This window comes from Apteryx mantelli, chromosome 1 (genome assembly GCF_036417845.1).
Source record: "Apteryx mantelli isolate bAptMan1 chromosome 1, bAptMan1.hap1, whole genome shotgun sequence".
In the NCBI taxonomy this organism is placed as follows: Eukaryota; Metazoa; Chordata; class Aves; order Apterygiformes; family Apterygidae; genus Apteryx; species Apteryx mantelli.
Genome location: NC_089978.1, coordinates 182,615,077 through 182,641,482, shown reverse-complemented (window position 1 = coordinate 182,641,482; position 26,406 = coordinate 182,615,077). Strand labels below are relative to the sequence as shown.

Below are 26,406 nucleotides of genomic sequence, written 5' to 3'. Positions count from 1 at the left end.
ATCCCAAGTAATTTAGTCAGTGGCCCTGATCCTTCAGTTTGTGTTGCCTTCAGTAAATGCTAAGAAAGAATAGTAATTTGATCGTAGGCAGCAAATTGCTGGATCAGGGCCTAGACAAATACATTCTGCAGGCAGAAGGCTTAGAGGTATGAGGTAAAAGGATGTTTAAAAAAAAAATTCCTGGGCCTTTTACACTTTCTTTTTGATTTGCTTGCTTACCTGGATTATTTTTAGTATTTCCTTTTCTGTTCTGTTTAAGAAATGCATATTAATCCATAAATTACTTTTAGCTTTTACTTTGCCTGTGTTATTGATGGTAAGAATGCAGGCTTCACAGTCATTTGACCAGTTTCTTCATGCAGAAATTTACAGTTGACTAAAACTGGCTATTCTGGCCAGAAGAAGGGAGCAGTTCTTTTGAATGTGCTGTTGTGCCCATGTTGCTTTTGTCGCTACTGGCTTGAGTCTTTCTCTTGGGGGGTCAAGGAACTTCAACTGGAAGCCACTGAAGCATGACTGGAGCCTGGCATTCCTGACAGGTATTGTTTCTGCCGGAGGTGGGTTAGCTGTGAATGGGTGGAGTTGCTCATTTTCTGAATCTGGGCTCAGCCCAAGGAAAAGGAACTTATTGGCCCAATGATGAATTCAAATTGATACATTTGTAGGTATTTTGGGGGTACATAACTATCTAATTCCAGTGGATTGTTGCACAACTTATTAATCACAAGTAATATCCATGAAGCAAAGGAGTAGGATATACTCCTTAGTTTTTTAAGTGAATCTTTTAAACTTGTATTTACACTATGTAAATATTTTTTTATAGGAAGCACACAAAATGGTTAAAGAAGCTAATGTCAAACAAGCTGCAGCAGAAAAACAGTTAAAAGAAGCACAGGGAAAGGTGAGGGGTTTTTTTGAACTTCCTTGCTTTGTCTTTTCACGTGTCTTTGAATCTAAAGTGTGAATGATAAAGACATAAAAATGAGCCTTGCATGTATACATTTTTAAAATATATACTAAATTGTTCCATGTTGCCTTGATGTATTAGCTAACATCTATGGATGCACAACTGGCGTTTCAACAGCGTTCTTGGATAGCTAGTCAGGTGCCTAGGAAACCAGTCTTACTACAGCGTGCAATTGCATAGGGATGTGTGCTAGTACTGCTGGAAAAACAAGTCTTGATCTGAATGAAGATAACCGGAAATTGTTGAAGGATTTAACATATTCATGCCCTAACATGATATGGTCTGTTAATGACTTTATATTTTTATTTTCAAGATCGATGTCCTTCAGGCAGAAGTAGCAGCATTGAAAACACTGGTACTGTCTACTTCACCGACATCTCCAACTAAAGAGCTTCAGTCTAGTGGAAAAACACCTTTTAAAAAAGGGCATGCAAGAAACAAGAGTACAAGTAGTGCTATGGGTGGCAGTCATCAGGACCTTACCATGATGCAGCCAATTGTAAAAGACTGTAAAGAGGTAACAATGCAAGGATTGTTGGGTTCTTTTGCTGATAAGCTAGTTTTATTGTTTCATTTTTATCACAGTAAATCTCCTGTGTGTTAAATCTTCATGTAGTACTGCATGCTTTCAGAGATATCTTGTCACTAATGAAAGAAAGATTTTCTTAGAAAAATCACCGGCTATTGGTATTTAAGTCTTTTTTACTTTTAAATCTTTGGAGGAGGGGAATGAGATAAAATATGAAATACTTGAATTAAAATATATATATAACTGAATGAAAGTCCTCACCAAAGCTTCTTAAACTAAATTGTCATAGGAGAAAAATTGTTTTATACATCACTAATGGGTGAAAAGGGGAGGAGGGGACACAAAAAGAAGAAATAAATGATAATTTATTAGAGATATGGAGGAGAGTTACCAGTCAAGTCCCACAGGGACCTGTGATTTTTTGATCTACTTGTAAATGCCATTGAAAGTGGGGAAATACCGAGGTGACAGTTTGGTGCTTAGGTCCTCAGAACGATAGTAGCAAAAAAATGACTGAAGAGTTGATAAGGATCTCATGATACTGATTGGGTCATGGAACAGCAGATGAAATTGAAAATCAATAAATGAAGAATAGAGCGTCTAGTGAAAAATGCAACTCTAGTAGACATGCAGTTGTGGTCTTAAAATTAGGTACATTGTGCAGAAAACCCCCCCAACTGTAGTGTCCTTGTGGATAACTGTTTGAAAACACCATCTCTGTATTCAGTGGTGGTTGAAGACCCACATATCTTCAGAAGTTATCAGGAAAGAAATAAATAGCAAAACAAAAAGTACTATGCTGCTGTACAAACACAGTAAATGTATGTGTCTAATTCTGCATGCAGCTATGATATGTCCATCTCGGAAAGGACGTAATGAAAATATGAAGTGTGACATACATGATCAAAGCTATGGAAGTCCTTCTGTATGGAGAGAAATTAGGACTCTCTGTGGCGAAGGAGAGGCGTCTGAGGTAGAGCAAAAATCTGTACAGTCACAGGTGACACGGGGAAGATGAATGGTGAACAATATTAATTATTGCTAGTAATGAGAACTCTCTGGAAACTAAAATGAAAAGTCAGCACAAAACTAAATTTTAGAACTCGTCACAAGGTAGTGAGACTAAAAAATATAAATGGGTTCAAAATTTAATCATGCATACTCACAAGAGAGAAGCCTGTCATGGTATATAGAAAATACAGGCATGATTTTTTGACTCAGGAAGCTTTTAAACCACAGATGACTATAAGTTGGGAGGCTGTAATGAAGAAATACCACTATATTGCTCTGTAGCTAGCCCTAAGTCACTGCTGGCCATTGTCAGAGAAGGGAGTTGGGCTAGTTGGATCTTTAATCTGATTCTCTGTGGCCATTTTGTATTTTGTTTTGACTTCTGTCATTAAGCACACTTATAGTATGTGCCTTTAAATCTAGAAAATGGAAGACATTTTCAAGCCTCTGTTCAAAAGCTTTACGTCCTGCCTACCCACTTTACATGATATCCAAAATGTTTTTCATTTCAAAATTGAATCTCAGTCACTCTTGAGAAAGCCCAGTCACTTTGAAAACATCATGTTGAGGTCATGACTCAATGACATTTTGCGTGTCTGGCAGGGCGGGGAATGATTTTGCCCCAATTTCCTATGGAGAGAAAGTGGTGCATGTGAAGGACGTGCAGCAGAAGGTCCAGTCTGCCTGGTCTGTATTTCTTTCTTTCTTTCAGTCTCCATTTTATTGGCCACATAAGGAAACACTCTGAAGTTGATCCAGTCTGCTTAAAATAGGTGACTGTTTCTTCTAGTGACAGCCTAAGGAATCAGTAAGAAATACCTGGATTTTCTGCCCATGGGGAGTCAAGTCTTTCTCTCTCCTGAGTGAGAATACTTAATGGAGTGCACCATGGGGCGGAGAAGGCAAGACTGCCTCTGGTCTAGTGGGTAGGACACTCAGTTTTAAGGAGGGGAGGACTTACGTTCCTTACTGCTTTGTTTTATCCTGTACTGTGTGTTTTTGTTTATCTTCCCTATTCTCAGAACTGCTTTTGTTTATTGCTGGCCTAGTGTAAATGCTTATGCGTTTCTGGGAGCTGGGTCTGGAACTTTAATTCTGCCCCCTTTTTTTGCCAAATATTCTCACCACCAAGTTAGTTCCCTCCCTCATGTGCCATTTTCCTGATTTTTTTTTTTTTTTTAGAGTGACTGAGCTTCAGAAGGGGGGGGGGGGGCAAAGAATGCTCTTGCTCGGGGGTAAGTAGTGGCCTTGTGATGGCAGTGTTATCCTGGGCTGCAGGAAGTGTGGCTGTGATACCCTCATGGAGAGTCCAGAAGCCAGACTTTTCCGTTCCCAGATGTTGGATAAAGCCATATCAATCTTCAGATTTCTTTGTGGAACACAGGCAGTGTCCAAGTGACTGTCTACCCTAAATTGCAGGGGAGACAGAAAGGTGCCATATTCCCAGACAAATACTACCAAGCATGTGTGGGTAACCTCAAGGATAAGCAGATGGGTGCTTAATGAATGTAGGCATCAACAGGATTTGGGCAAGCCAAATAGCTGCATTCATCTTAGGCAGGCAGGTAACGTTCACTCAGTATAAATGCTGCTAAATGTGTCACTTTTTTTAAGAACTGAAATGTTTCTCTGATGTTGTATTTTAATTGTTTACTGTAAAATTAAAATGTTAAAAACTCAGCCAAAATTGTAATTACAATTGGCTGTATATTTAATTGCAAGTAATCAAAACTTTGGTCTAATGCAAGTAAAGGCAGGGAGGAGATACACATACAGCACGCACACAGTGTAGATCAGAGAGGAAAAGCATCAAGTTATGTTCACTGAGCAGTTTTTTAAGGCAGCTTCTTTGTAAATCATGGGTTTGGGGGAAATTGAGTTAAATATAGAAAATAACCAACTCGGTTAATGAGAAATGCGTCTTAATGCTTAGAATCATATAGAAGAAACTGAAAATGGCTTTTTTTTCCCTGCCGATATCTCTTGATGGTATTCAATTTAAAGCCAGACCTGAGATGGGCTTTAAGGTAGGGAAATGTTCCTTTAGGGAGCAAGTTACACCTATTGAGTTTCATTTATACAATGAGGCTGGTGACTTAGCAACCAAAGCATTTATGGACTCGCTTAATTAAGATAGTTGTTTCTGATTATACCTGAGTGAAAGGCAAATGGGTCTAATGGTAAACAAATTTGCCAATCTAATTTTTGTAGTTTGTTTTTAATCCCTCCATCCCTCTCAAAACAAAAGAACTCACCAAAATATATCTGTAAAAGAAAATGGTGAAGTGCTGAAGGCTCAAAGAAAGGGAGGTGCATAAGGAAGAACAGAACACTGAAGGAGGTTGGTTCAAAGGAGTATATTCATCTTTTTAATTGGGTTACCTCTAGCATGAATTACTTTCCCTCTTCAGTATCTCATCTACACTATCTGTTTTTAATGTTACAAGATTTTAAAATCACATTTGTTTTCTAAGATGCATGTTGTAAAACCAGTGTTAGTATTTGTTGGTGTCTGGGTTTTTTAAAAAAATTCCTTTCTTCTAAATACTTTTCATCCTCACTCCCCCTTTTTTCCTATTTGTATCTCTCCATACTCTCTGGAGTGGAGAGGTAATCTAAGGAGTCAGTAGGCAGTAGCATTAGGTTCTACTTTTCCTATCATAATAACCTGTTTGTGGCTTCTCTGCTTGACTGCACAGTCAGTTTTTTTTCTTTTTTCCTTTCATTCCATATGACTATCTGCCACCATTTCTATGGACACTTCTTCTCCATGACTTTGTTTCCTACCTTTGCTGTATCTCATCATCTTTGTTTTTCATTCCTCTGACTTTGCTGACCTCCTGCTTATATCCTTTCATATAGCTTTAGATCACTTCAACACTGTCACCTGGATTTGTATCTCCTTTATGCCAGTAGGCTCCCATAGTGCCTCGCAGTGAGCAGACACACAGGTCTTGGCTTTGGAGAGTGTAGTTCTGCTATAGTACAAGAAAGGGATTTAACAAACAGTAGGAGGGGAAAGGTGCTGAAGGTATGTGTCAACAGACTCGAAGCCAGTCTGAGTAGTTAGTGCACATCGGGATGACGATCCTGTGGGGGTGGAGGGAGGGTGGCCTACTTTGGTGTTTTAGTTTGGATTAGGAGTGTGCTTCAGAAGCAGTCATCCCCACTGGGCTTGGCTCATGTTTTGGAGCATCCTTGGCACTTATAAATAGGATTCTTGTCAGGTGAAACAAAACCAGATGATGTGCTCTGCGAGTGCCTAGTGGATACCAGGCGTTAATGGGCATTCACCCCATGGGATAGGCTGTTTCCTAATGGAACCATTGACTTTAATAGTGACCTAGTACCTGTCTCCTGAATACCAGACTGGGTAGGTGCCTTCTCACCAGAAAACTGCAACATGGAGAGAGCAAAACAAGGTATTTTCAAAACGGATAAAACTGTCTCTTAATACAGAGCATGCTTACTCCTATTTTCCCAATTCAAATAACTGTTATTGTGATTTCATGTGTGGGTGGGTTTTTTTTGTTTGTTTTTTAGTATTTCTCCATTGACTATAGGAACTGGGGAAAGTCAGCTCACAAACGAGGAGCCTAATATGAAGCTCAGTGAATATCCTCCCCCTCCTGTCATAGCATAGTGTAGAAGGAAGTTTGGACTTGAAGATGTAAAATGGAGCATAAGAGTAAAGTTCTAAGTGATTTGGGTATTGAATTCTAGTTTTCCTGTGTTAGTACGTTTACTGTTAAATGTGTATTTTCTTTTTTGCATTCAGATAGCAGTGCATTACATTCAAATGCTGTGTGAATATATAAAATGTCTAGGATTGCAATTGTTGTTTTCTTTAGATTTCCTTGCTTTTCTGTGATTCATGAAAACAGATGGACTAAAACACTGTAAGGAAGATGTGCAAAGAAGCAAATTACTGGCTTTTGTCTGTTAAACAATAGCTGGTACATTTTCAAAACTGTCCTGGAAGCTTAGGAAATGGGGGAGAGGTGATTAGCTTGTCATTTGTGTCATGGTGACCAATGAATGCATTAAGTCTGTCTTGAGAATGGTACGTTTTGAATTGCTCAAATTTACAGTCTTAGGAAAGGGGGTTTTAGAAGGTGCTCAGAGCTGGAGTGCAATAGCATTCTTTCACGGTGCAATGGAAAGCATTTAGTTTTAATGCTTACTATTTATCTGTGGATGCTTACACATTTTCAACACTAGTGTGATAACCATAGTACTAAAATATGTGAATCTTTGTGTTTTAGGCTGACCTATCTCTGTATAATGAATTCAGATCTTGGAAGGATGAGCCTACTATGGACAGAACATGCCCTTTCTTGGACAAAATCTATCGGGAAGATATTTTTCCATGTTTAACCTTCTCAAAAAGTGAGGTAATGTAGTCTAAATGTTGTCACTGACATTTTTCCTTTGAATATCTTGCATAAAGCCAATAATAGACTGCAGTAAAAATGCTTTCATATGAAGCATTTTTTATTTCATTACAGTGGGACAGTTTACAGTGAAGTAGTGTAGTATGGAGTATTGAGATAATCAGTTTTTCTTTGCTGTTTGCTATTTTAGATACCAGCTTTTCAGGTAGAGGCTGTCTTACTCCTTTTTTAGACTTTACTGCTGTCTGATTGAATCTGATGTTTGTAGGAATGGATGGCGGGTGTTCCACTGACATTTCAGAGATGCATTTTTGTAGAAAGACTGTCCTATCACTGTCTCTACTTTATATAGAGGGCAGTAGAGACCACAATATATTTGATTTTTTTGTGGACATATTTTCTCTCTGTTAACTGCAGCAGCTGGAAAGCACAACTTGGATGTTTTCTTGAAGTTTGAGTTGCAAGAACTCAACTTTGGGATTTAATGTTTAAGAGGAACATTTCGGGAATATAGTTTTAGATGAAAACAATGATGTGACTTTTTTTTTGTTTGTGATCTCCCTGTCCCCTCAAATAGAGATGAAAGACTGGGAATAATGTGGAAGTGGTTGCAGCTGCAAGTCCTCTGCTTAGTCCTTATTATTGAGCACCTTTTTTTATAAGAAAATGAAAAATGAAAGAATGTTTTAGAAACTGAAAAACCTCACATGGAAAATGCTCTATGTAATTGTATACTAATTCCTTTTGGTTGGTATAGAGCATCATATGAACCTCTCCCACTAAAAAATTTACCTTGTTACTGTAGGAATTGATTTGCTTCTGTAGTGTGTATAACTAGGCCATCCTGTTTTTTCCCCCAGCAACTTCATTTTGTTGTTTCCACTTCAGTGGTGATACAATTACTGTAGATTTGTATTTTTTCTTGAGGAAAGAATGAGGCATCTAGCACTTGTCAGTTATATCAGTTATTGTTTCCAGATGTTGTGCGTGGATTGACCAACCCCTATTTTCCTTTTGATTATCAACTGCTGTGCAGTTAAATTAATAAATTACATGTGTTATGTTTTTGAATAATTGGAAATGCGGTTATCTGACTAGCTGAAGCATTACATTAACTCTTGGTAGTCTCTTGTGTGCATGAGTACTGTTCTGGTTTGCTTTTGAGAGGTGGCAGAGAAAAAATATTTGAACTACTTTAATACAACTTTGTTTTTAAAATATGCACAGTAGAATATTATTTGGCCATACTTAAACAGTAAACCTGGGCAACTGTTGAGGCCTGTCAAACAATTAACATGTTTCTAGTGTCTAAAAGCTGTGTGTTTATAAAGAGCTAACATCAAATAACATTGAGGAAAGCTGCCCTTTGTTTCAAGAAGATGATGTTTTAGCTAGGCCACTGTATTAAAGTTGCAATTACCTGTTGGTTTTTCTCTTTATTGCTTAGTTTTATTTCTTTGAACGCTTTTCTAAAGCTATGTTTCAAAAACTGTGACATAATACTTATTTCCTTTGTGTGAGGTAAAGAAGGCATATTGCATAATTTTGTTTTTCTATGGAATACAGTAAAATTAGAGCAATTTTAAAACAAGGTTTTGTGCTGTGTCCAGTCTTTGACAAAATCATTGCTTGTTCAAATGTATATGCTGTTTGGGCTTATGAGGAATGAATTTAATGTACAGTTAACAGTTAAAACATGCTTGCCTACATACTCTGCTGTAAAGACAGTTATCTTGCCTCATGGAAGGCAGTTATTTGTAGGACAGAGTTTAAACCCCAGTCTGGGAATGGGACCTTTTTGATTTTGCTTACAACAGCATATAAAGCAAATCTGATTTGTAATTGAATGAGTTGAGTTTTTTCAGTATTTCTAGCTTTATAGAGGCAGAAATGTGTCACTACTTTGAGAACAATGGCTAATGCTAAGCTGTTTTAACTGCTTTCTAAACTTCTTTTGCAGTTGGCCTCAGCTGTTCTGGAAGCTGTTGAAAACAACACTCTGAGCATTGAACCTGTTGGCTTGCAACCTGTTCGATTTGTGAAAGCTTCTGCAGTTGAATGTGGGGGACCAAAGTATGTTAAGCTAACAGACAAAAGGGGAACCTTGACCATTTGAGAACTCTTGGATTGAGAAAACTGCTATCAACCGATCACCTTATTCAAATGTGTATATCTTAAATTTGTAAATATTTCCTAAAATATGAGATGTCAAGACTGCTGTTGCAAAATTTTATGGGGAAAGTAGACAACAAATCAAACTTACCCCCCCCCCCCCCAAAAAAAAAAAAGCCTAATGTAGAACAAGCCTTCAAGAGAAATTCCTTTTTTGGGAGAGTCATTTGCTTTATTTGTAGTACATAACTGTAAAAGTAACACTCACTTGAAGATCATCCTGATACTTAAAACAGGGGCTATGGCATGGAAGGTATTATGAAAGAAATAGGTATGAAGTAGTACAGACTGAATACCATCCATCTAGAATATTTGTGGTGTAAGAAATTGAGGATATATATAACACTGGCAAAGGCAGCTGAAGGATTTAAGAGGAAGTATATAGAGCAAGTCCTCTGAATGTGAGCAGGAGCAATATAATGAAGAGGGAATGCAACTGAGATGAGGGTGAGTTGAATGTAAAGTGGGAGGTGTGGTTGAATGACGAGGGAAGGTTATGAAACTGGGATGGTCCTAGTGGAATCTGAGGCGAGACTTTGTGTGAGGGCACTGATGAAGGCTGTAAGGTTAGGTGGGAGGAACTTGGCTGAGGCAGGAGAGCTTTGATGGGTGTGGAAGAGAAGGGAGGGATTTGTAGAGCACTTCAGCGTATGTTAGGGTTAAGCAAGCAAAGTCCGTGTCAAGTCCGTGCCTTTCAACTCTTGAAAAAGTCTGACTTTTTTGTTGGAAATCTTTTGGACAAATTGACTTGTTTTGGCCAAACTCAATTTTTTTGATAGAAAATTTCTATCAAAATGTTGTTGTTTGGTTCTACTTGACATGAGATTTCTTTCTTTTTGTTCCTGTACTCCTTGTTTTTGAGTTCTTGTTCCCATTGTTTTTGAGGAGAAGAGAAAATACTTTTTAACATGCTTCAAAGGAAGTTTTTACTCTTCCTTTAAAGAAACTGCTTAAAATGAAAATTATGTTTTATGACTTAGTCTTTGATCATTTCTAGCCTACAAAATTCAGGAATTCATGTATTCTTCAACTTAGTCCTGTCACCAGAAGGTTTACTTGGAGCTGTAACAGTCCCCCATCAGGAGGGCCTGCCACAAATAATGGAGCTCCTCAAGGGGTGGTGATTTCAGTTCCAAGGTGCGTCACGATGACGTGTGTTCCATGAATGTAGTGGAGAATGCAGACAACTATTAAAACAAGTCACATATCATTAAAGAGCAATTGGCAAATTGATTTAAAATAGTTGCAATTCAGGCAACTTCTCTACATCTTGACTTGATGAAATATTCACTCAAACCAGAGTACTCATTTGCATCCTTCAAAAGTTCCATGAGATTTTTAATCTATTTTGTCCTATCTAAGATAAATTCTTAATTAAAGCTTATATAGTCCTTAAACAGTTGGCTAACTATATATTAACTGTTTAGAAATGTTTACATACGAATTGTACTTCAGTTACTTTAAAGCATATTAAAAAATAGGTTTACTTCTTCCTTCCCTTTCCAGCTGTCATTTAGTGACAAAGTTTTGGTCTGTTGCTTGTGGATAAGTAATAGGTGAGGAATATGCAGTATTTAAATGTAGTTTGACAGCAGTTGTGCTTTGCTTTAAATATCATTACTGGCACTTAATGGGAAACAGGTGTTCCAGTTTTCACTGAATCAGAATGACAGTTTCACATTTCTCACTGTTAAAGTGAAAAACATTTTTTTTTTTTTAATTGAAACAATGTTCTTTGATAGGTAGCATAGTATAGAAAAACAGCATAAATAACAAACTAGAATAATCTTCTTAATGGAATTATTTTCTTGTACAGTTGCCTGTGTGTGTGTGGGGGGAAACAGATACATAAAATAGTGTGTAATAGCCCAACAGCAAAATAAGGCAGGGGGAGGGCAGGGAGTTGTGATAATAGTGAAGGAAGATTCCTGACATAGAGGCACCATTCAATAACTTTTGTGATGATGTGTGTTGTAAGTGCTGCCTTAGAGTGAGACAGCTGGATTTTCCCACAGGGTTCGAGTAATTGTCCCTGTGGGGAACAAAGCACTAAGCTGCAGGTACACCGTACAGCACAGAACCAAGGCATTACTAGCAACTGTCACACCAGCATTTAACCTGGTGTGATGGAAGATAAAATGCAGAAGGTAATTCTATAGCAAGGAGGAAAAAAGGGCTTTATTTTCTTAGCATTGAAAGTTCGTCTGTCTTGAAAAAGCTTAACTGAAATGGACATCAGCTTGTTTCAGCTACTACAGGATTTCTTGGATGAATGTGCTGCTGCCAGTCCTCATGAATTGTTATGGATAGCCCTATGCACTCTTCTGTTTTATTATGTTTTATGTGGTTCTGTGGACCAGCTGCTGACTGTTTGAGGGCCTTTGGGCCGCTGTGTAGAACCACAGAAGCTTAGTTATTTTTGTTTCACTTTTGAAAGGCTGCTTGTTCTTTGACTCTCTAATTTTATGTGAGGTAGCAATGGAAGGGAGAAGAGCCAGCAGCTTTTAGAATCAATTAAACAGTGGGTACCATAGCAACCTATTTCATCTGAGATGTTGCAATATAGAAATTCCAAATAAATCAGGTTTCTGGTTTATTTGCATTTATTAAGATTGTATTAATAGCAGTTTTTTCAAGAGGTGTGGAACTTTTTTTTTTCCTGAAGAGTGTTGGAGAAAATATCTTAAATGCAGTGTGCCTTTTCTCAAATTATGTTTTGGAAGAATTTCTGCTGACTAGTGACCTTTCCTTGTTTGTGAATGTGATATTTGCAATACACCAGAAAAAGTAAATTTTATTATTTTACCATCACTGTTTATAATGCCAATGGAAAGAATTATTGCTGGGCAGTCTGTTTTCCTTTGCCTGAAATTCTTTCATACTCTGAATATAAAGTGCAGTTTAAATTTGGGCATAAATGCAAAGCTGGTCTTAGAACGCATCTTGCACAGCCTTCAGAGAATTGACTGTTATTCTACAGGGCTGATGTTTTTATGATAAAATGTAACCTCAAGCAGAAATCTTCTGTTCTGTTTAAATGTTGGCATCAACTGATAATTCAAACTGTTTATTTCACATATGAAGAGTTAAAGAAATCCCACTGTTTCAGAGCAACTTGAACCAGTAAATATGGGAGTATACGATCAGAATTGATCAAGTATGCAGGAGCTAAAAAAAGATTTAAAAATCAAAATACTTCATGATGCACCAGTGTTAAAACAAAATTAATCCATATGGAACTTGAATAGTTGGCAACCAAATATAATAATTTATAAAATGAAATCAGAGACTCGGGTACCTGTCTCAGTATAAAGTAACTATATTAGCACCTTAAATGTGTGCAGGTATTTAGACATTAATGTCAGAATTGTTTACTAAATTATGCAAACTTTATATTTTGCAGGAAATGTGCTCTCAGTGGACAAAGTAAGTCATGCAAGCATAGAATCAAATTAGGGGATTCAAGCAATTATTACTACATTTCTCCTTTCTGTCGTTACAGGGTAAGTAGATTTACTGTCATTTCATTTTGAGTAGTAGTTATTTTTCCGTACAATTGTATAACATATGAGATTAACCACCATTATTTTTATATTGGTTCAGATCACTTCTGTGTGCAACTTCTTTACATATATTCGATATATCCAACAAGGACTTCTGAAGCAGCAAGATGGTGAGTAGCAAAAATATTGCAGATATAAGTAGCGATTTAAATAGTACTTTTGCCTAAAACTTGTTACCTGTGCACAACAATACTGACCTGACATTACAGGAAAACCGTATGTTTGTACTTGTTGTAATCATTACTAGAATTTGGTGATATCCCTCTGACTCTGCTTCGGCCCTGTGAACGTGTTAACAACAAAGGAAAAAATGATTTTAGTCCACCTATAACAACTCCAACATTGTTCAATGAGAAGTTTTATGAAGAACTCTGTGATGGGAGGAGTTAGTGATAGTTGTTCACACAGTACTCAAGAAATTAAGGTTCTTTCACAGGAAATGGAGATGTTCTAGGTTCAGTTCTCTCCTGCCCTTTTCTCACAGTGCCTCATTTTAGCCTTTCAATTCCATTGTTTTATTTTGTTAACGCCTGAAACTGACCTCCAGAATTTTGGTTCTAATAAAATATGTCATTTCACTCGAAAGTGTTGGGTTGATTAGAGAGGCCAGAAAAACCTTCAGTTTGGTTTGACTTGGGCAATTTTTTTTTTTTTTCTTGGTGTGTCAGTGCATCTTTTCTCATTTGGTGCATTGAAAATTCACGCAGCCCTCCTCATCAGACTGCCTTTCAGGGAGAACTGACAAGGATGACAACAGTTCTGGGTTAAGTTGTAAAAAAAATAAAACAGGAGACCGGATTTTAAGCAGTTAGCTAAGTGCAGCTGAGAAATGAGCTCTTGACCTTTGCTGTGGCATTGCAAAGTCTCTTGATCAGGGCTCTGTTATTAAACATAACTGATAATATAAGGCTTCCTCCCCTTCCCCTTTGCTCTTCAGCAAGAGAAATGTTATTGCGGCCATTGCTTCAGGGCCCCCCCCCCCCCCCCCCATCACTGCAGTTACCTGGTTGCTTTGTTCCTGTCTGGCTAGCATATCTAACAGCTGCCTATTTAAACTCCTGTCTGGGCTAATAATTCAGAAATGTGCTTAACTGTGCTATTTGGCTCAAGTAAAATGTCCATATAAAAGATGGCAGCTATGAAAATGTATGAACTGTACATCTAGATTACTTAATTCTAGAATTTAAAAATCTATTGTGTGTTGGAATTGTAGCTATTGATCTTCATTTGCAAGGCTATTTTGCTTTTTATCACTATAAAAGAAAATTAAGATGATTTGTGTTTAAGCTGCACACAATTTAATCACATTTTGTGTCCAGGTCAAAGAATATTACCTAGCAATGCTTGCCTTTAGTCCAAGTTTTTGTTGAAATAGACCATGCCTCTTCGGCTTTGAGATTTGCTTAAGCACTTCAGAAAGTGGAAAAAGTGCCGTTAACCCTTTGTTAATAGTTCTCAAAAAAAAAAAAAAAATTGTCACCCTTTAAAATCTGCTAATTCTTTGGAGTTCAGTTGCGTTTTTTGAAAGTAGAATAAAATAGCATTGTAATGTTTATGGCTGTCTATGCTTTTCATTCTTCTAGTCTCCGAGTTTTTGTAGGCCTGTTTCATCCAGAATTTGGATAGGCCCAACTGGTCCAAATATCCCCACTTTGATCCACCTTGCCTGTAGTCATCTCTTTTGATCTTTCTCTGTTTCAAGAGCTCAGGATTTTGGCTACACCCAAATCCTCTCTTTCCATTTCTAACCTGAAGTGTACCCTGAGGTGACAAATTGACACACAATTCCTCACACAAATAGTGCTGTTAACTGTCCTTGCCAAAGGGAATTATTTTCAGTGAATTCACCAAAAAGCCATTTATTTCATACATTAAATTGTTTTACAACATTCAGATCAGTGATGATTATTGTTGACTTAATAACACTGCAGAAAGTCTTGAAAATTCATTCTTTCAGTTTTAATTTGGTTTATATTTAGAAGACTGTCTTTTATTTTGACTAGAAGGGCCTATATAGTTTCACCTAAAAACTTACTTCGCTAGTACTTGAGATACTTTTTTTTCTTTCTATCATGTAATCAGTGTTTTCAGCATTATCAAAATTATTTATTCTTCACAAGAAGTTTTGAGTTAAATGGGGTCTGGGGTTCCAGTTAAAGTATCATCTTTACCATTAAAAAAAAAAAATTTGCATTTGTAGCTTTATGTAAATATTTCAATAACACCTTTAGAATGTGAACACTCATGATAATTGTCTGCATTATGCATTGCGTGTGCTTCCACTCTTACATCATATCATTTTTGAGGTGCATCTCCTTTTTGCAAAAGTGGTTTTTGAAATATGGTAGGGAAGACCTTGCATTTTTTTGCAGAAATTAATCTTTGAATTCATTCTACATCATAGTCTTGGCTGCATAGAAATTATTTTGTCTTGAACAATTATGTAGTTAATAACTTTGATTTGTATTACTGTGGCATCTAAAAGCTTGAGGGATGCACATCATGTTTAGCAAAATACAGATGAAATTTAAAAAGGTCTTTTTCCCCCCTCACCAATTCATTGCTGCAGTCAGATTACTGGGAGAAAGAAAGATTAAAATCAGGAGAATTTCAACAAAGTCACAAGTTCTGTGATGAAACAATTTTTGCTTATCCTACAAGTTATACTATTTTTTTTTCTTTGTGCGGTCTTTTAAATTTGCAGAAAATGAGTGATGGGCAGGGAAACTGAAAATTGAGAAACTACAAATAATTGAAGTTGATAAGAAGTACTGCTGGTTTTTTGTTCCCTAATTAAAAAAAATCTAAATTGTTTTTTATAGGACCATCTTTTACAATTTTCAAAATATTTATTTTTACAAACTTTGTTAAAGCCAACCAAGCGATGATATCTCTCATGCATTGATTCCTTTTTACGGATGTTAACATTAATTCTGAAGTTTCCCTAAGCTGATGTATGAGGCAGCCTGTATATGTCAGTTGAAATAAAATATTCTCATTACTTCATTATGTTAATGACATTTCTACCTCTTTTGTTGTTTTAGTGGATCAGATGTTCTGGGAAGTTATGCAGCTGAGAAGAGAAATGTCACTAGCAAAACTTGGCTACTACAAGGAAGAACTCTAAATCTTTTTACTCTTGCACATGCATGAACTTCATTTAATATACATAACTTTAAAATAACTGAATCTTTTTGTCACTCTATTTATTTCCACAAAGTGGGTCCAAGATCTTTCTCCTTTTGCAGATTGCACTAAGAAGTACTGTGATTGTTTTAAACTGACTAATGCTGTATATGCTTACATATGATAGTTGAACAAATGTGGTAAGCACTTGCAGGTGTATTAGTGATTGTAATTTACAGTTGAAAATGAAACTTCTGATTAAATAAATGTTAGTCTGAAGTGGTCTCTGTCTTGTGTTCTTAGTAGTTTGTGATACAGAATGATGGGAACCTCCCTTAGAGAGGGGATTCATTCCAAACTGCAAGACTGTGAGAAGACTTTATGAAGAGTGAATGAATGCCTGCCATTTTGTCCTCACTGAAGTGTTTAGATACATGTATCACAATACAGTTAAGGGACAAATAATTGGGAGAACTTGGAATTTTTTTGAAGTGTTGATTTTCTACATTTTTCATTTTTAAAACAATGTAAGAGGAAAAACATATTATGAGGAGTTAACAGCATAATACATCTGGATATCTTCCCTGTAAGCTAGGATGCTTTTCAAACACATCAAGGAAGAATAAAATCACATTTTCACTCTTTGGCCCTCGCTTAGACAAAGTTTAGAAATCTGTCCTGACCCCTTTCTGGTTGCTAAAAACATTCTCTTCCCATTTAACTTGCTTTCATTAGTTTTTTTTTGTTCCTTTAAATGAATTTTTCTTCTGCTTTTTTGGTACATCTAAGTTGCAGTGTTTTATATGTCAACTTCCCACAGCTGTTCTCACACCTGTAAAATATCCTTTACATGAGTTTCTTTAACATGCTGATTGTAGTTCTCTTGTTATGTTATCAGTTTCCCCATGCACACAACTGGCTACAAAAGGGAACCTGGAAAATTATCATGGCTTTTTAGGAAGAATGCTTTTTCTGTTCAAGTGCCATTTAGCTAGTCCTGTTGCTTTCCCTGGACTCTAAGTTGACAGCAGTCAGCTGATTGGGATACATGGAGCGTAGTTGTGGGCTTGTGGTAAATTGCTACATAAATGCCCTTTGGGAAAAATACTAGTTTGTTTTTGATCATGACAGTCTTTTCTCAACTATAGATATCATTAAAGCATTGGCAGGTAAGCTCCCAAACATCAAAGTAAAGGCAAGTTTTATATAGTTGGTTCTTCAACAAGAAGCATCTTAGTGGTTGCAGGGTTTTTAATGAGGGATTCCAGACAAAAATAACACTGTCACTGCATCTTACTGGAGTGTTTTCCCTTTTTATAAAAGTAAATAGAATGAGCAGCAAAATTGAATACCATACATGTGTTGCTTGCATGCTATGTGCTTGAAACCACTCTGCGAGTGTTGGCTTTGGCCAGTCATTTCAATGTTAAGACTAGAAGAAACAATTGAACCTTAATCTTTTATTAGTAATGGAATATTTGCAGTGTGGACTACTTCACTACTGATGAAATATTTATCCGTCTATCACTGGATACTAGTTCTTGGTGTAGAAACCTGGAAAAATTCTAACTTCCATTGCTGGAAGTTTATTACTTCACCTAAGCTAAAGAAGTCTGGTTTTAGTCTTGGAAAACAGACTGTATTTGTTGCTCATTTATTATAAGCTCGTTATATTATGCTCATAAATGCTTCTTAAATGCCCCAAATAAATCATCATTACTCCTTAGCTTACATATTCAAACCAAACCCTTTTCAGGATTAGATAACAGTAGTTAAATGACACCTGATAGCTGCTGCTATTCTGACTTAATAATCCTTTACAAGTGATTGCTCATTCAGGAAAAAAGGGGTTCCTGCTATAAATGATAGTGTCAAGACTTAAAAGGTATCCAGAAGTTTAGTATGCAGTCTATTTTCTTACAGCTAGCTCCTGCAGAAATATTCCAATGTATCTTGAGTGGTAATGGCTGTTTGGCTCAACTATATCACCATTTAAAAAATACTGATCTGCTTGCTTTTGTTGAGTCCTTTCCCCAAAATTCTTTCCCATATTTTTAATATAAACTGCCTGTCATGAGAAACCTGTGTCACTACAGATGGCTGGGGTTTGTCACAGTTACACTGTAGTTACTTGTCTGATGAATATAACTACTTTAGAAAATGGCCTTCTTCCAGGTTTCTTGACTATACTGAAGCTTTTGTTCATAACCCAGTGCCTCTTAGAGAACCCTACTAAAAAAGTCTTGTTTTTCTTTTCTTTTTTTCTTTTTGGTTGGGGGGAAACAGAACAGGAGCAGTCTGCACTGTACAAAGATCAGTTGAGAGAATGTGAATTAGCGTTTGCTACTGGCCTTAAAAGACCTTTGTTCAATTTTCAGCTTTCCCATATGTTTTCCCATGTTACCTTAGACAAGCAGTTAATCTGTACTTTAGTTTTGTTACAGCAATTAGGTAGAAGTTTTGCTGCTTTAGTATCAAAGTATGCTGTGAGATTAAGGTTTTTTTTTTTTTTTTTTTTTTTGCCTTTGTTTTAAGCAGTTGTATAGGCTGGTACTTGGAGCAATTTAAATGGGATTGTGCATATGCTGAAACCAGTGATGGCTTTGCTCTTGCATTTTTGATCAGTTTTATCAATAGTATTAATTGCATCCTCTAAATGAAAGGACAGAGACATAATTTTTATTGCTGCATTTTTTGCGCATGTGTAATTATGGGCAGTATTGGGATCAAAGGTCCTTAAAACAAGGCACATTGCATATACTGAACTGAAGAAAACATGTCCCCTTCGTCTTGCCTAAGGTCTTGTTAAATTCTTGACATGTGGCAGAGTTTAAATGTCTGTGACATTCGTTATGAAAGAATGAAATTAACTGGGACAAAGGGAGCTAAAACCTTCAGCAAAAAGTATATGTGGATTCCTTAACACTTACATAATCATTTGAAAGAGAGAGAGTGCAAATTTTTTTTTTCCCCGGCGGAACTCTTCAAGCGGTAGAAAAGCAAAACACTTCTACTGCCTTGCCATGGATGTGGTGGGAGAAAACGAGGCCTTGCAACAGTTCTTTGAAGGTAAGAGTCTAGTTTTAAGAAACAGTTTTAGCAGCTTCTGGTGGCATCAAAAGTACAGTAGTAAATGTTTGAGATTAATTGAGGAAGAAAGGAGGATGAAATTAAAAAAAAAAAAAAAAGCCCAAACCCCAGATTTACACAAAACTATCGCAAAATGAGGTACGAGAATGAAATAAGTATAGATGTACTGCAATGTGTTCCTCTTTATGCTTTTGAGAGAAAAACAAAGAAAAGGTGGATTCAATAGAATTTTAAGTACTGTGGCGGTAATTATCAAGAAGAAGAAACTGGGAAGTAGCTGAGGTCTCCTTGCAATTCATCACTTGTGAAATCTTAGTGATTTTCATGAGGCTAGGTAGCCCCCTTCCTACTCTATCCTGTAAGGTTAAAGGAGGTTTACTTTCCGCTGATACATTCCTTTGGAATTACTTGAATATAATCAGTAAAATGGTAATTATGGTAGTATTTTCTGGACTTTTCCAAGAAATTAAAAGCAGATTTTTCTGTTGTCTTTTGGCTGGAATCTGTCTTGTGTCTTTTTCCCAAAGATGTTTCACACTCGAGCAGGTCCTGGCACAGTCTCTTTCCTTTTTCTTACCACAAAATTTACTTTCTAATAGATTCCATAATCAAACTACATTTTTCAGAACTTCCTATGATGTGATTCAAGATGGCTGTTCAAAAGTTTATGTATTTTTAACTTTTTAAATATTTTTCCCTTGTTCCAATTTCACTTTGCAATTTTTTAATACTAACCTTTCAATGACAAGGTTCTCATTCTGTATTTGTTTTCCTTTTATTATCTGTGTAAGTATTCTTCATGTGATACTGATCTCAAAATAACTAGGAAAATTACCTTTTCTGTTTTAGGTAATATGGACATTTTTTGTTTGCCCATGTTTGTTTTCTGTTGTACTAAATAAGTGATCTCAGTTCTTTGCTGGTGCTCTATTGGCCTGGTTGAGAGGTGGCAAATCTAATGTTGGGTTTTAATTTCAGACTGGCAAATTAAAGATTCTCTGGCATTGTTCAAGGAAATGTACTTAAGCCAAGGAATTTAAGTCAGAGAACTACAATCTAGAGCTGCTAGCCTGCAAATGTGTTGTTTATAGATGTTTAGAAATACATACTGTGTTATTAAGTTCACATTAACTCATGGAGATCAAAAGGTAACAAACTTTCTTGGCTTTCAGCAAGATGATGCTTGTATTTATCAAGATATTTGTTCATGTACTGTGGTGTACTGCATAACTTTTAAATACGCTAAATAGTGTTGGACGTTATTTAAAAATTATATAAAAAGTTGATCACCAGAAAACTTTTTAGGAATCGACTAGGAAAACAGGACTTTCTAGGGAGTATGGGCTAGATACTATTGACTTTTGTGACAATTACACTGCAATGGTGGAAGAGCTCTCGGAGATTTTAGCTGTATGAGCTCTTTAACCAGAATTAATAAAAGTGAACTATAACTCGTTAGGAGGCAATGTGGTGCGACATCTGTCTGGGCAAATCTGTGTGTGGGAGAGTCCTGTCGATTCCACTTAATCTCAAGCAAAATGAAACGTTTTGGAAGACTACGTTCCTTCTGTAGTGTTGTGTGGTTCTTCTATGTAGCAGTAGAATATGACAAAGGTCTGCTATTGAGATTCAATATGTGGGGATGCTGCTAGATGGCTGAATTTTGTTATTGGGACAGTGACATTAGATATATGCCAAGGTTACAAATGGTAATCATTCTTTCACTCAATGCATGCAGGTAGCTAGAAGCCTCTAGTGGCTGTTAAAGCCACAAGTAAATCTGAAAAGGCAGCAAGCTGATTCAAAGCGGGGTTTGCATTCTTTTCAAGCAGAGATTGGCTTCATGGAATGTAATGCCAACTTTAACTGATCTCCTGTCTCCAGTCTTGAGGGTTTGCATTAGAATACCACCCAAAAGGACAAAAGTAATAAATTGCTAATTCTAATTTGGTGGCCTCTGAAGTTAGTCATAGTGGCATTAGAATGTTGTTTTCAAAGGCTGCTGAAAAGCTACATCTTGCAATATAAAGCTGCGAATGTTGCCACTGAGGAAATATCTGTTTTGTCTGTGGTTCAGTTTTGATTTCCAAATGGATCAACTAGCAACTAAGCACATTTATAGATCTTGTTTGTAAGATTATTTTAAATTCATGAGCAAAAAGGATCCCATTTTTCCTGTTGCTTTGGTGTTCCTTATAGTGCATATTTGTCTTGACATTCATTACTAAGATAAGCTAGGTTTTGCAATATTGAAAGGTGACAACATTATCTGAAAAAGGACTTTTTCAATAAAAATGGGATAATGCAATATTTGTTTTCCTGCCATGTACTACTTTCAATAGTTTCAGTAGACCTCTTAGATTAGACACAGCTCTGGGATTTGACCTTGGCTTTTTTCATCCAAGTAAATGCCCTTTCTCTTGTGCTATTGGCTATTCTGGAAAGTTCTTGTCCTTGTCTTTTCTCTTTTCTTTCTCATTTCACTCCTCCCCCAGTAGAGATTTCCTCTTTGATGCAAGTTTTCTCCATGATTTCTGTTGAAAATAATACTTTTTTATTAAAAAGTTTGGGGTTTTTTGAATCTGCAGCTTCCTATTTGGGCCAAGGGAAGGTCAGAGCTCCTTATCAGCTCTTGTGCCTGCCCATGTACAGCAGAGCAACCTATTCTTGCTAAAATTATCAATAGGTTGAGAGACTGAACGAAGGCTGAACTAGTTACACTGTTAAATTCAGTCTTTTATTGATGTCAGCATGGGTTTTGGAGTGCTTGAGATGTCTGAAATGTGCCAGACAGTCTTCTCTGTGATCTAAATAATTCTCTTTACTTAGTAGTAGAATCACCACCTCTCTATATATGCATGCTTCTGAATGGATAATACTAAATATAGTTTGGGCCTCTTGGTAAATAAATTAAGCTACTGAACAAACAGATGCTATTAAACATGACACATTTAAAACCTACAGGTATCTTATACCATTCTAAGGATTAGAGATTGAAACAAGAATAAAAGTAGATGAAGTGACACATTTAAGACATTAACTGTAAGACTTCTGTTTTTCTGGAGAATGTTAGTACTTAAAACATCTATCTTGACACAAGCTCACTTCTTCCCTGTTGGAGTGTTAGGTCTTTCTGCCACTGAATAACTGTAGGCTGTCAACATGTCCTTGCTGGTTACAGTTCTGCCAGCTGAAGCTGTTTTGGTCCCTAACCCTTTCCTAACTTTATTGCTGCCACGTGCTTGAGGTAGATGTCCTTAGCTCTGCTGTCAGAGCGGCTTGCATCAGTGACTCTACGTCTCTTTCAGTCAAAACAAAATGGGTAATCTTTAACAATTTAAAGAGTGACTGATACTTTGAAACCTTTAACATGAAAAAGCCAGGTGGCTTGAACAATGTGGCTGGAAGAAAGGAGATGTCTACCAAAAAGACATATACTAAGCAAGCAATTACCACACTGGAGGCTGGGTGCCTGTCGCTGGAAATAGGGGCAGGTGAGAAGGGACAGAGAAACGGAAGCCAGCAGTAGAGGTTTTAGACTCTTCACGCTGAAATGGACAGAACAACAGAAAATCAAGCGTATGGAGAAATCAGCAAAACATGATCAGGTACTGCCTATGACTACAGTCTCTGATTCCTCTTCTGTAAACAACTGTGTACAACCCCCCCTTTCCCCCTGACACAGTATTATCTTGCCCCTTCAATTTTCTTGCTTTTCATAAATGATGACAGCTTATGATGCTGTCAGTTTCTTGGGTAGCTGGCGTGAACATCTGCACACTGATGCTAAAGCAGAGGTGTTGAATGTGTCTCCCAGCACAGAGGCTTCCCGGAAACGTCTGGGCATGTTGTGCTGTGCAGTGGAGTGTGGACCGGGAACAGAGATCCCTGAGCACGTGCTGATACAGGCTGCTGACTCTGCACATCGCAGGGCCGCTCTCAGCTGTGCCACACAGGTCAGTGCAGGAAGCTGTATATTTGCAGGGGCCTCTCAGCAGGGGTTATTCACGTACGCACACGTAGTTCTCTGCTCTTGCGGCAGTCTGACTTCCAGGTGAGTAACTCGCCTGCATACAACCAGAGAGCAACAAGATCAGTAAACAAACTCCCAATCAAAATATCAGTCAACTTTATCCTCCCACAGCCCATACCTATTTTAAACACTTACTGTGATCAAATGGACATAGAATGGATGCCACCATTTTAAATAAATTTGTGTATGATCCAGCAGTTCCTACTTTGCTGAAACAGATGCTAATACAAGCACACGATGGCATAGACTAGGATAGTACATCCAGAAAGAAGGAAAGAAAAAGAAAAAACGTTATGGAGAGTTAAGTTTTATGGTGCAGTCAAATGTAATTTGGCTCTTCTGTGCACCTGTATTGGGAAACTGCCATTAGTGGTATTGTACCCTCTCCCTGGTGTGCTTCTTCCCTCTCCCAGGATAGAATTACTTTTTCCTTTCTTCTCCCTCCCATCCATTTAACTATTTATGCAAAGTGGAGAGATTAAGGGGGAATGATAGTATTTTGCTGTTTTCCCTTAGTAACAGAACCAATCTCTGGGCAGTGGGGTGCTCATATTAAAGGCCCTGCCCTTGTTTGATTCACAGCTGTACTTCAGAAGATCTTGTTTCTGTCCTTGGTCAAAATAAGAAATTTTTGGTTCTGTGGTAAAGCGAAACACGTTGTACCTGACCTCTAGCTTCCTGTTAACAGCAAAATTGTGTCATTCTGCATGAGGGCCACACAACTGGAACAGCACGAATGGATGGGAGAAGGTGATTCAGTTATTTTCCTGTGGACCACATGAAAGGAGTGGTGAAAGGAGAAGTTTCTGAAACACAAGGGGGAATATCCTAGATTCAGATATGAAGAATGAAACAGTAAGAATCCAGCAAATCTGAGGAATGTTGTTGAAGACAGCTAGACCCTTCTGTACTCCAAGCTGTTTTTGCAAAGTGCTTTGTCCACTGTTCCTTCAAGTCTTTCCATGGTACAATTTTGCTGAGGCAAATAAGTATAGTGCACCTATTGAATCTGTTCTTGTCTGGTCTGCTGAGGACAGCTTTGTGCAAGAAACCAGTATGTTTGGATGCAAAGGGATCTGTCAGTAACAGGCCTGCAAGTTGCCAGATCACAGTGAAGGGCAGCTGAAATTCAGACCACAACACTGATAAGCAAATGATCCCTAGATACATCTGAGATCACAAAGCAATTCAGGAAATGCTTATTAGTAGCGTGAGGTTATGAATTAAGACAGACACACGTGAGGCAATTCCTGTGCAAACTGACGGAAGTGGGTTTTTGATGTTCCTTGCAGTTAAGCGATGTCTAAACATTGGATCAAGATGGAATCATCTGGGAAAGAGAAAATAAAAACCAAGAAATTTTATGGTGTGATCTCTTACTATGCAGGTGTCTGATGTTCGCTACAGTCAGAAAACTGAGCTGAAGCACTAAAGGCAGTTACTGCTCCTGCGCCCAGCGACAGTGATTAACCTTTTGTCTTCTCCCACTCTGCTGCGGAGTTAAGGGGAAACGTTTGGTGTCAGCCATGTGGGGCTGAGCCACGCAGCTCTCTTGATTTGTAAGCTTGTCCATTTTATCTTGTGGAGCAGTGGGCTAGAGCCACACATGAATCCAGTAGCTCACCGGAGAGAGCAGTAACTTAAACATCTTATCTTGTTTGCTTTTTGACTGGCCACACCTATATTTATGAGCAGCTTGCTGGAAAGATGGGGAGCCTACCACGTAGTTTTGTTTTTTTCTTTAAGAGAGTTCGGGCTGACTTAAAAAAAAAAAAAAAAAAAAAGTTCTCATGAATTCTGTAGACTTTATAATCATTAAATCCATTTATAGCCCTCAGTTACCAAGCAACAAAGGACAAAGTACTGAACCTTTCTACTCATTAATAAATTGCATGTTAGTGGGCTGGTTTTGCTGGGAAAATAACACAAAGCCATGAATTCCTATAACATTTCTAAGGCTTTACTTCTGTTTACTTAATCTAAGCTCAGGATAGTAGATTTTTACACTGAGTGTTTTAGAAGCTTACTGGCCGTATGAGTGCAGGAAGTGGATCTGTGTGATAATGTCTGAGCTCTGACTTAATCACCTGTTTTGATCGCAATGTGCAACAGTAAGATGTTAACTTCAAAACCCTTATTTTTCTGGTTGCAGACTGGAACCCTTCATCCTACTGTCTTGATAATTAATGAAGCCTTAATGACATATATGAACTACCCTGTCATCTTCTTCACTGTCCCCTGCATGTCCTCTTTCAGCCTGCATTTTCTGTCACAGTGACTAGATTTCCCAACAGAAGCGTAACCCATCTGTTACACACGAGATGTTCACTTGTGTTAGGACAGATTTGGTTTTCCTGTCTGTAACATGGTGGGCAGCATTACTTAGTCTGAAGTACCGCTGACTCCCTCCAGATTCCCCTGTCAGTATTTCAGTCTTTTTCTTATTTTTAAATACAGGGCAAGATGTACACGGAGCCTTGGAGAATCCCACAGTAGACACAAGTATGTTGGAAGAATTCATCAGTAGCGACTTTGAGTTTGGAGCCTTGTAAGTATTAAAGCAACGTGCACTTCTCCTTAGCAATATTTCTTAAATTGTTTTCATTAGTGCATTGGTAAAATCTGAATGCAGCAATCAGACTTGAAATCTGCAGGGTTTTTTTTAATATGATTCTGGCTCCTCTTTGATAAATTTACTTACTTGAAACTGTATAAGATGACTTGGAAAAATGAATTAGAGATGGTAATTAGAGATGGAAATATGGTTTTCTTGTAGTTCAACCAAATGAATGATAAAGAAATCTGGGATAATTCACAACTGTTATGCTAATTATGGCATTAAAGCAAAGCTATTTTAATATAACTGTAAGTGCTAGTTTAGTGTGCGTGTACAAAGTGACTGATGTAAGTGAGACTAATGTCTAATGCACTATGTGAGACTAATGTAAATCTTACAGTTTGGCGGGGGAAGAGCTATTGTTTTCATCCTAATGCTTCATTCAGAACAGAGAAACTGTCCATTAATCTTTTCTGAGACTAATTTTATGAGTAACAAAGGATACATAATGCAAAGAGCCATGGTCAAGGGTGGAAAGTTATGCAACACAGATCTATCAAAGACTTCAAAACCCAAATCACTCATGTCTACAACTGCCAGATGACTGTTGTTAAATGCAAAATATTATTATTAACAGGCTGAATCTTGCCAAGAGGGAGAGCAAAAGGGGACGTTTAAAAATAATTAAACAGCCCACAGCATTTTTCATTCTGGACACACTCAGGCACTGCATGTTTACAATGGGCTAAATAGGCTTTTACCCACTCTAAATCATGAATAATGACTTGATTTCATCTCTGCTCACACTCATAGAAGGAAAGAAGATTAAAAGGCTTGCTGTACATAGATATTCATGACCTTTGTTCTTATATTATTCATATGTATGTCTGCTCTTATGTAGCTTAAGTAGATTAGATATATATATAGTTGCAGTGCTCTTTAAGTACTTATGTGCAAGAAAATC

General features: G+C 37.3%; 2 protein-coding genes across 7 annotated transcripts in view; both read left to right on the top strand.

The window, feature by feature from the left end:
• The window catches only part of RAB3IP (RAB3A interacting protein), a 33,931-nt gene extending 17,886 nt beyond the window's left edge, over positions 1–16,045 (top strand). Inside the window, exons 5-11 of one of the 2 annotated variants that reach the window (XM_067313474.1) lie at positions 824–901; positions 1,281–1,484; positions 6,773–6,901; positions 8,862–8,974; positions 12,477–12,576; positions 12,677–12,746; positions 15,681–16,045. In XM_067313474.1, coding sequence (XP_067169575.1) covers positions 824–901; positions 1,281–1,484; positions 6,773–6,901; positions 8,862–8,974; positions 12,477–12,576; positions 12,677–12,746; positions 15,681–15,763 — 777 coding nt within the window. In that variant the 3' untranslated portion in view covers positions 15,764–16,045. Of the gene's footprint in view, positions 1–823; positions 902–1,280; positions 1,485–6,772; positions 6,902–8,861; positions 9,067–12,476; positions 12,577–12,676; positions 12,747–15,680 lie in introns of those variants that run through there. The other variant, XM_067313482.1, reaches the window with a different exon arrangement.
• Positions 16,046–18,546: 2,501 nt separating this feature from the next.
• The window catches only part of MYRFL (myelin regulatory factor like), a 45,735-nt gene continuing 37,875 nt past the window's right edge, over positions 18,547–26,406 (top strand). For 4 of the 5 annotated variants that reach the window (XM_067313462.1, XM_067313445.1, XM_067313455.1 and 1 more), the window contains exons 1-2: positions 18,547–18,831; positions 25,343–25,433. In XM_067313462.1, coding sequence (XP_067169563.1) covers positions 18,786–18,831; positions 25,343–25,433 — 137 coding nt within the window. In that variant the 5' untranslated portion in view covers positions 18,547–18,785. Of the gene's footprint in view, positions 18,832–24,940; positions 24,997–25,342; positions 25,434–26,406 lie in introns of those variants that run through there. The other variant, XM_067313437.1, reaches the window with a different exon arrangement.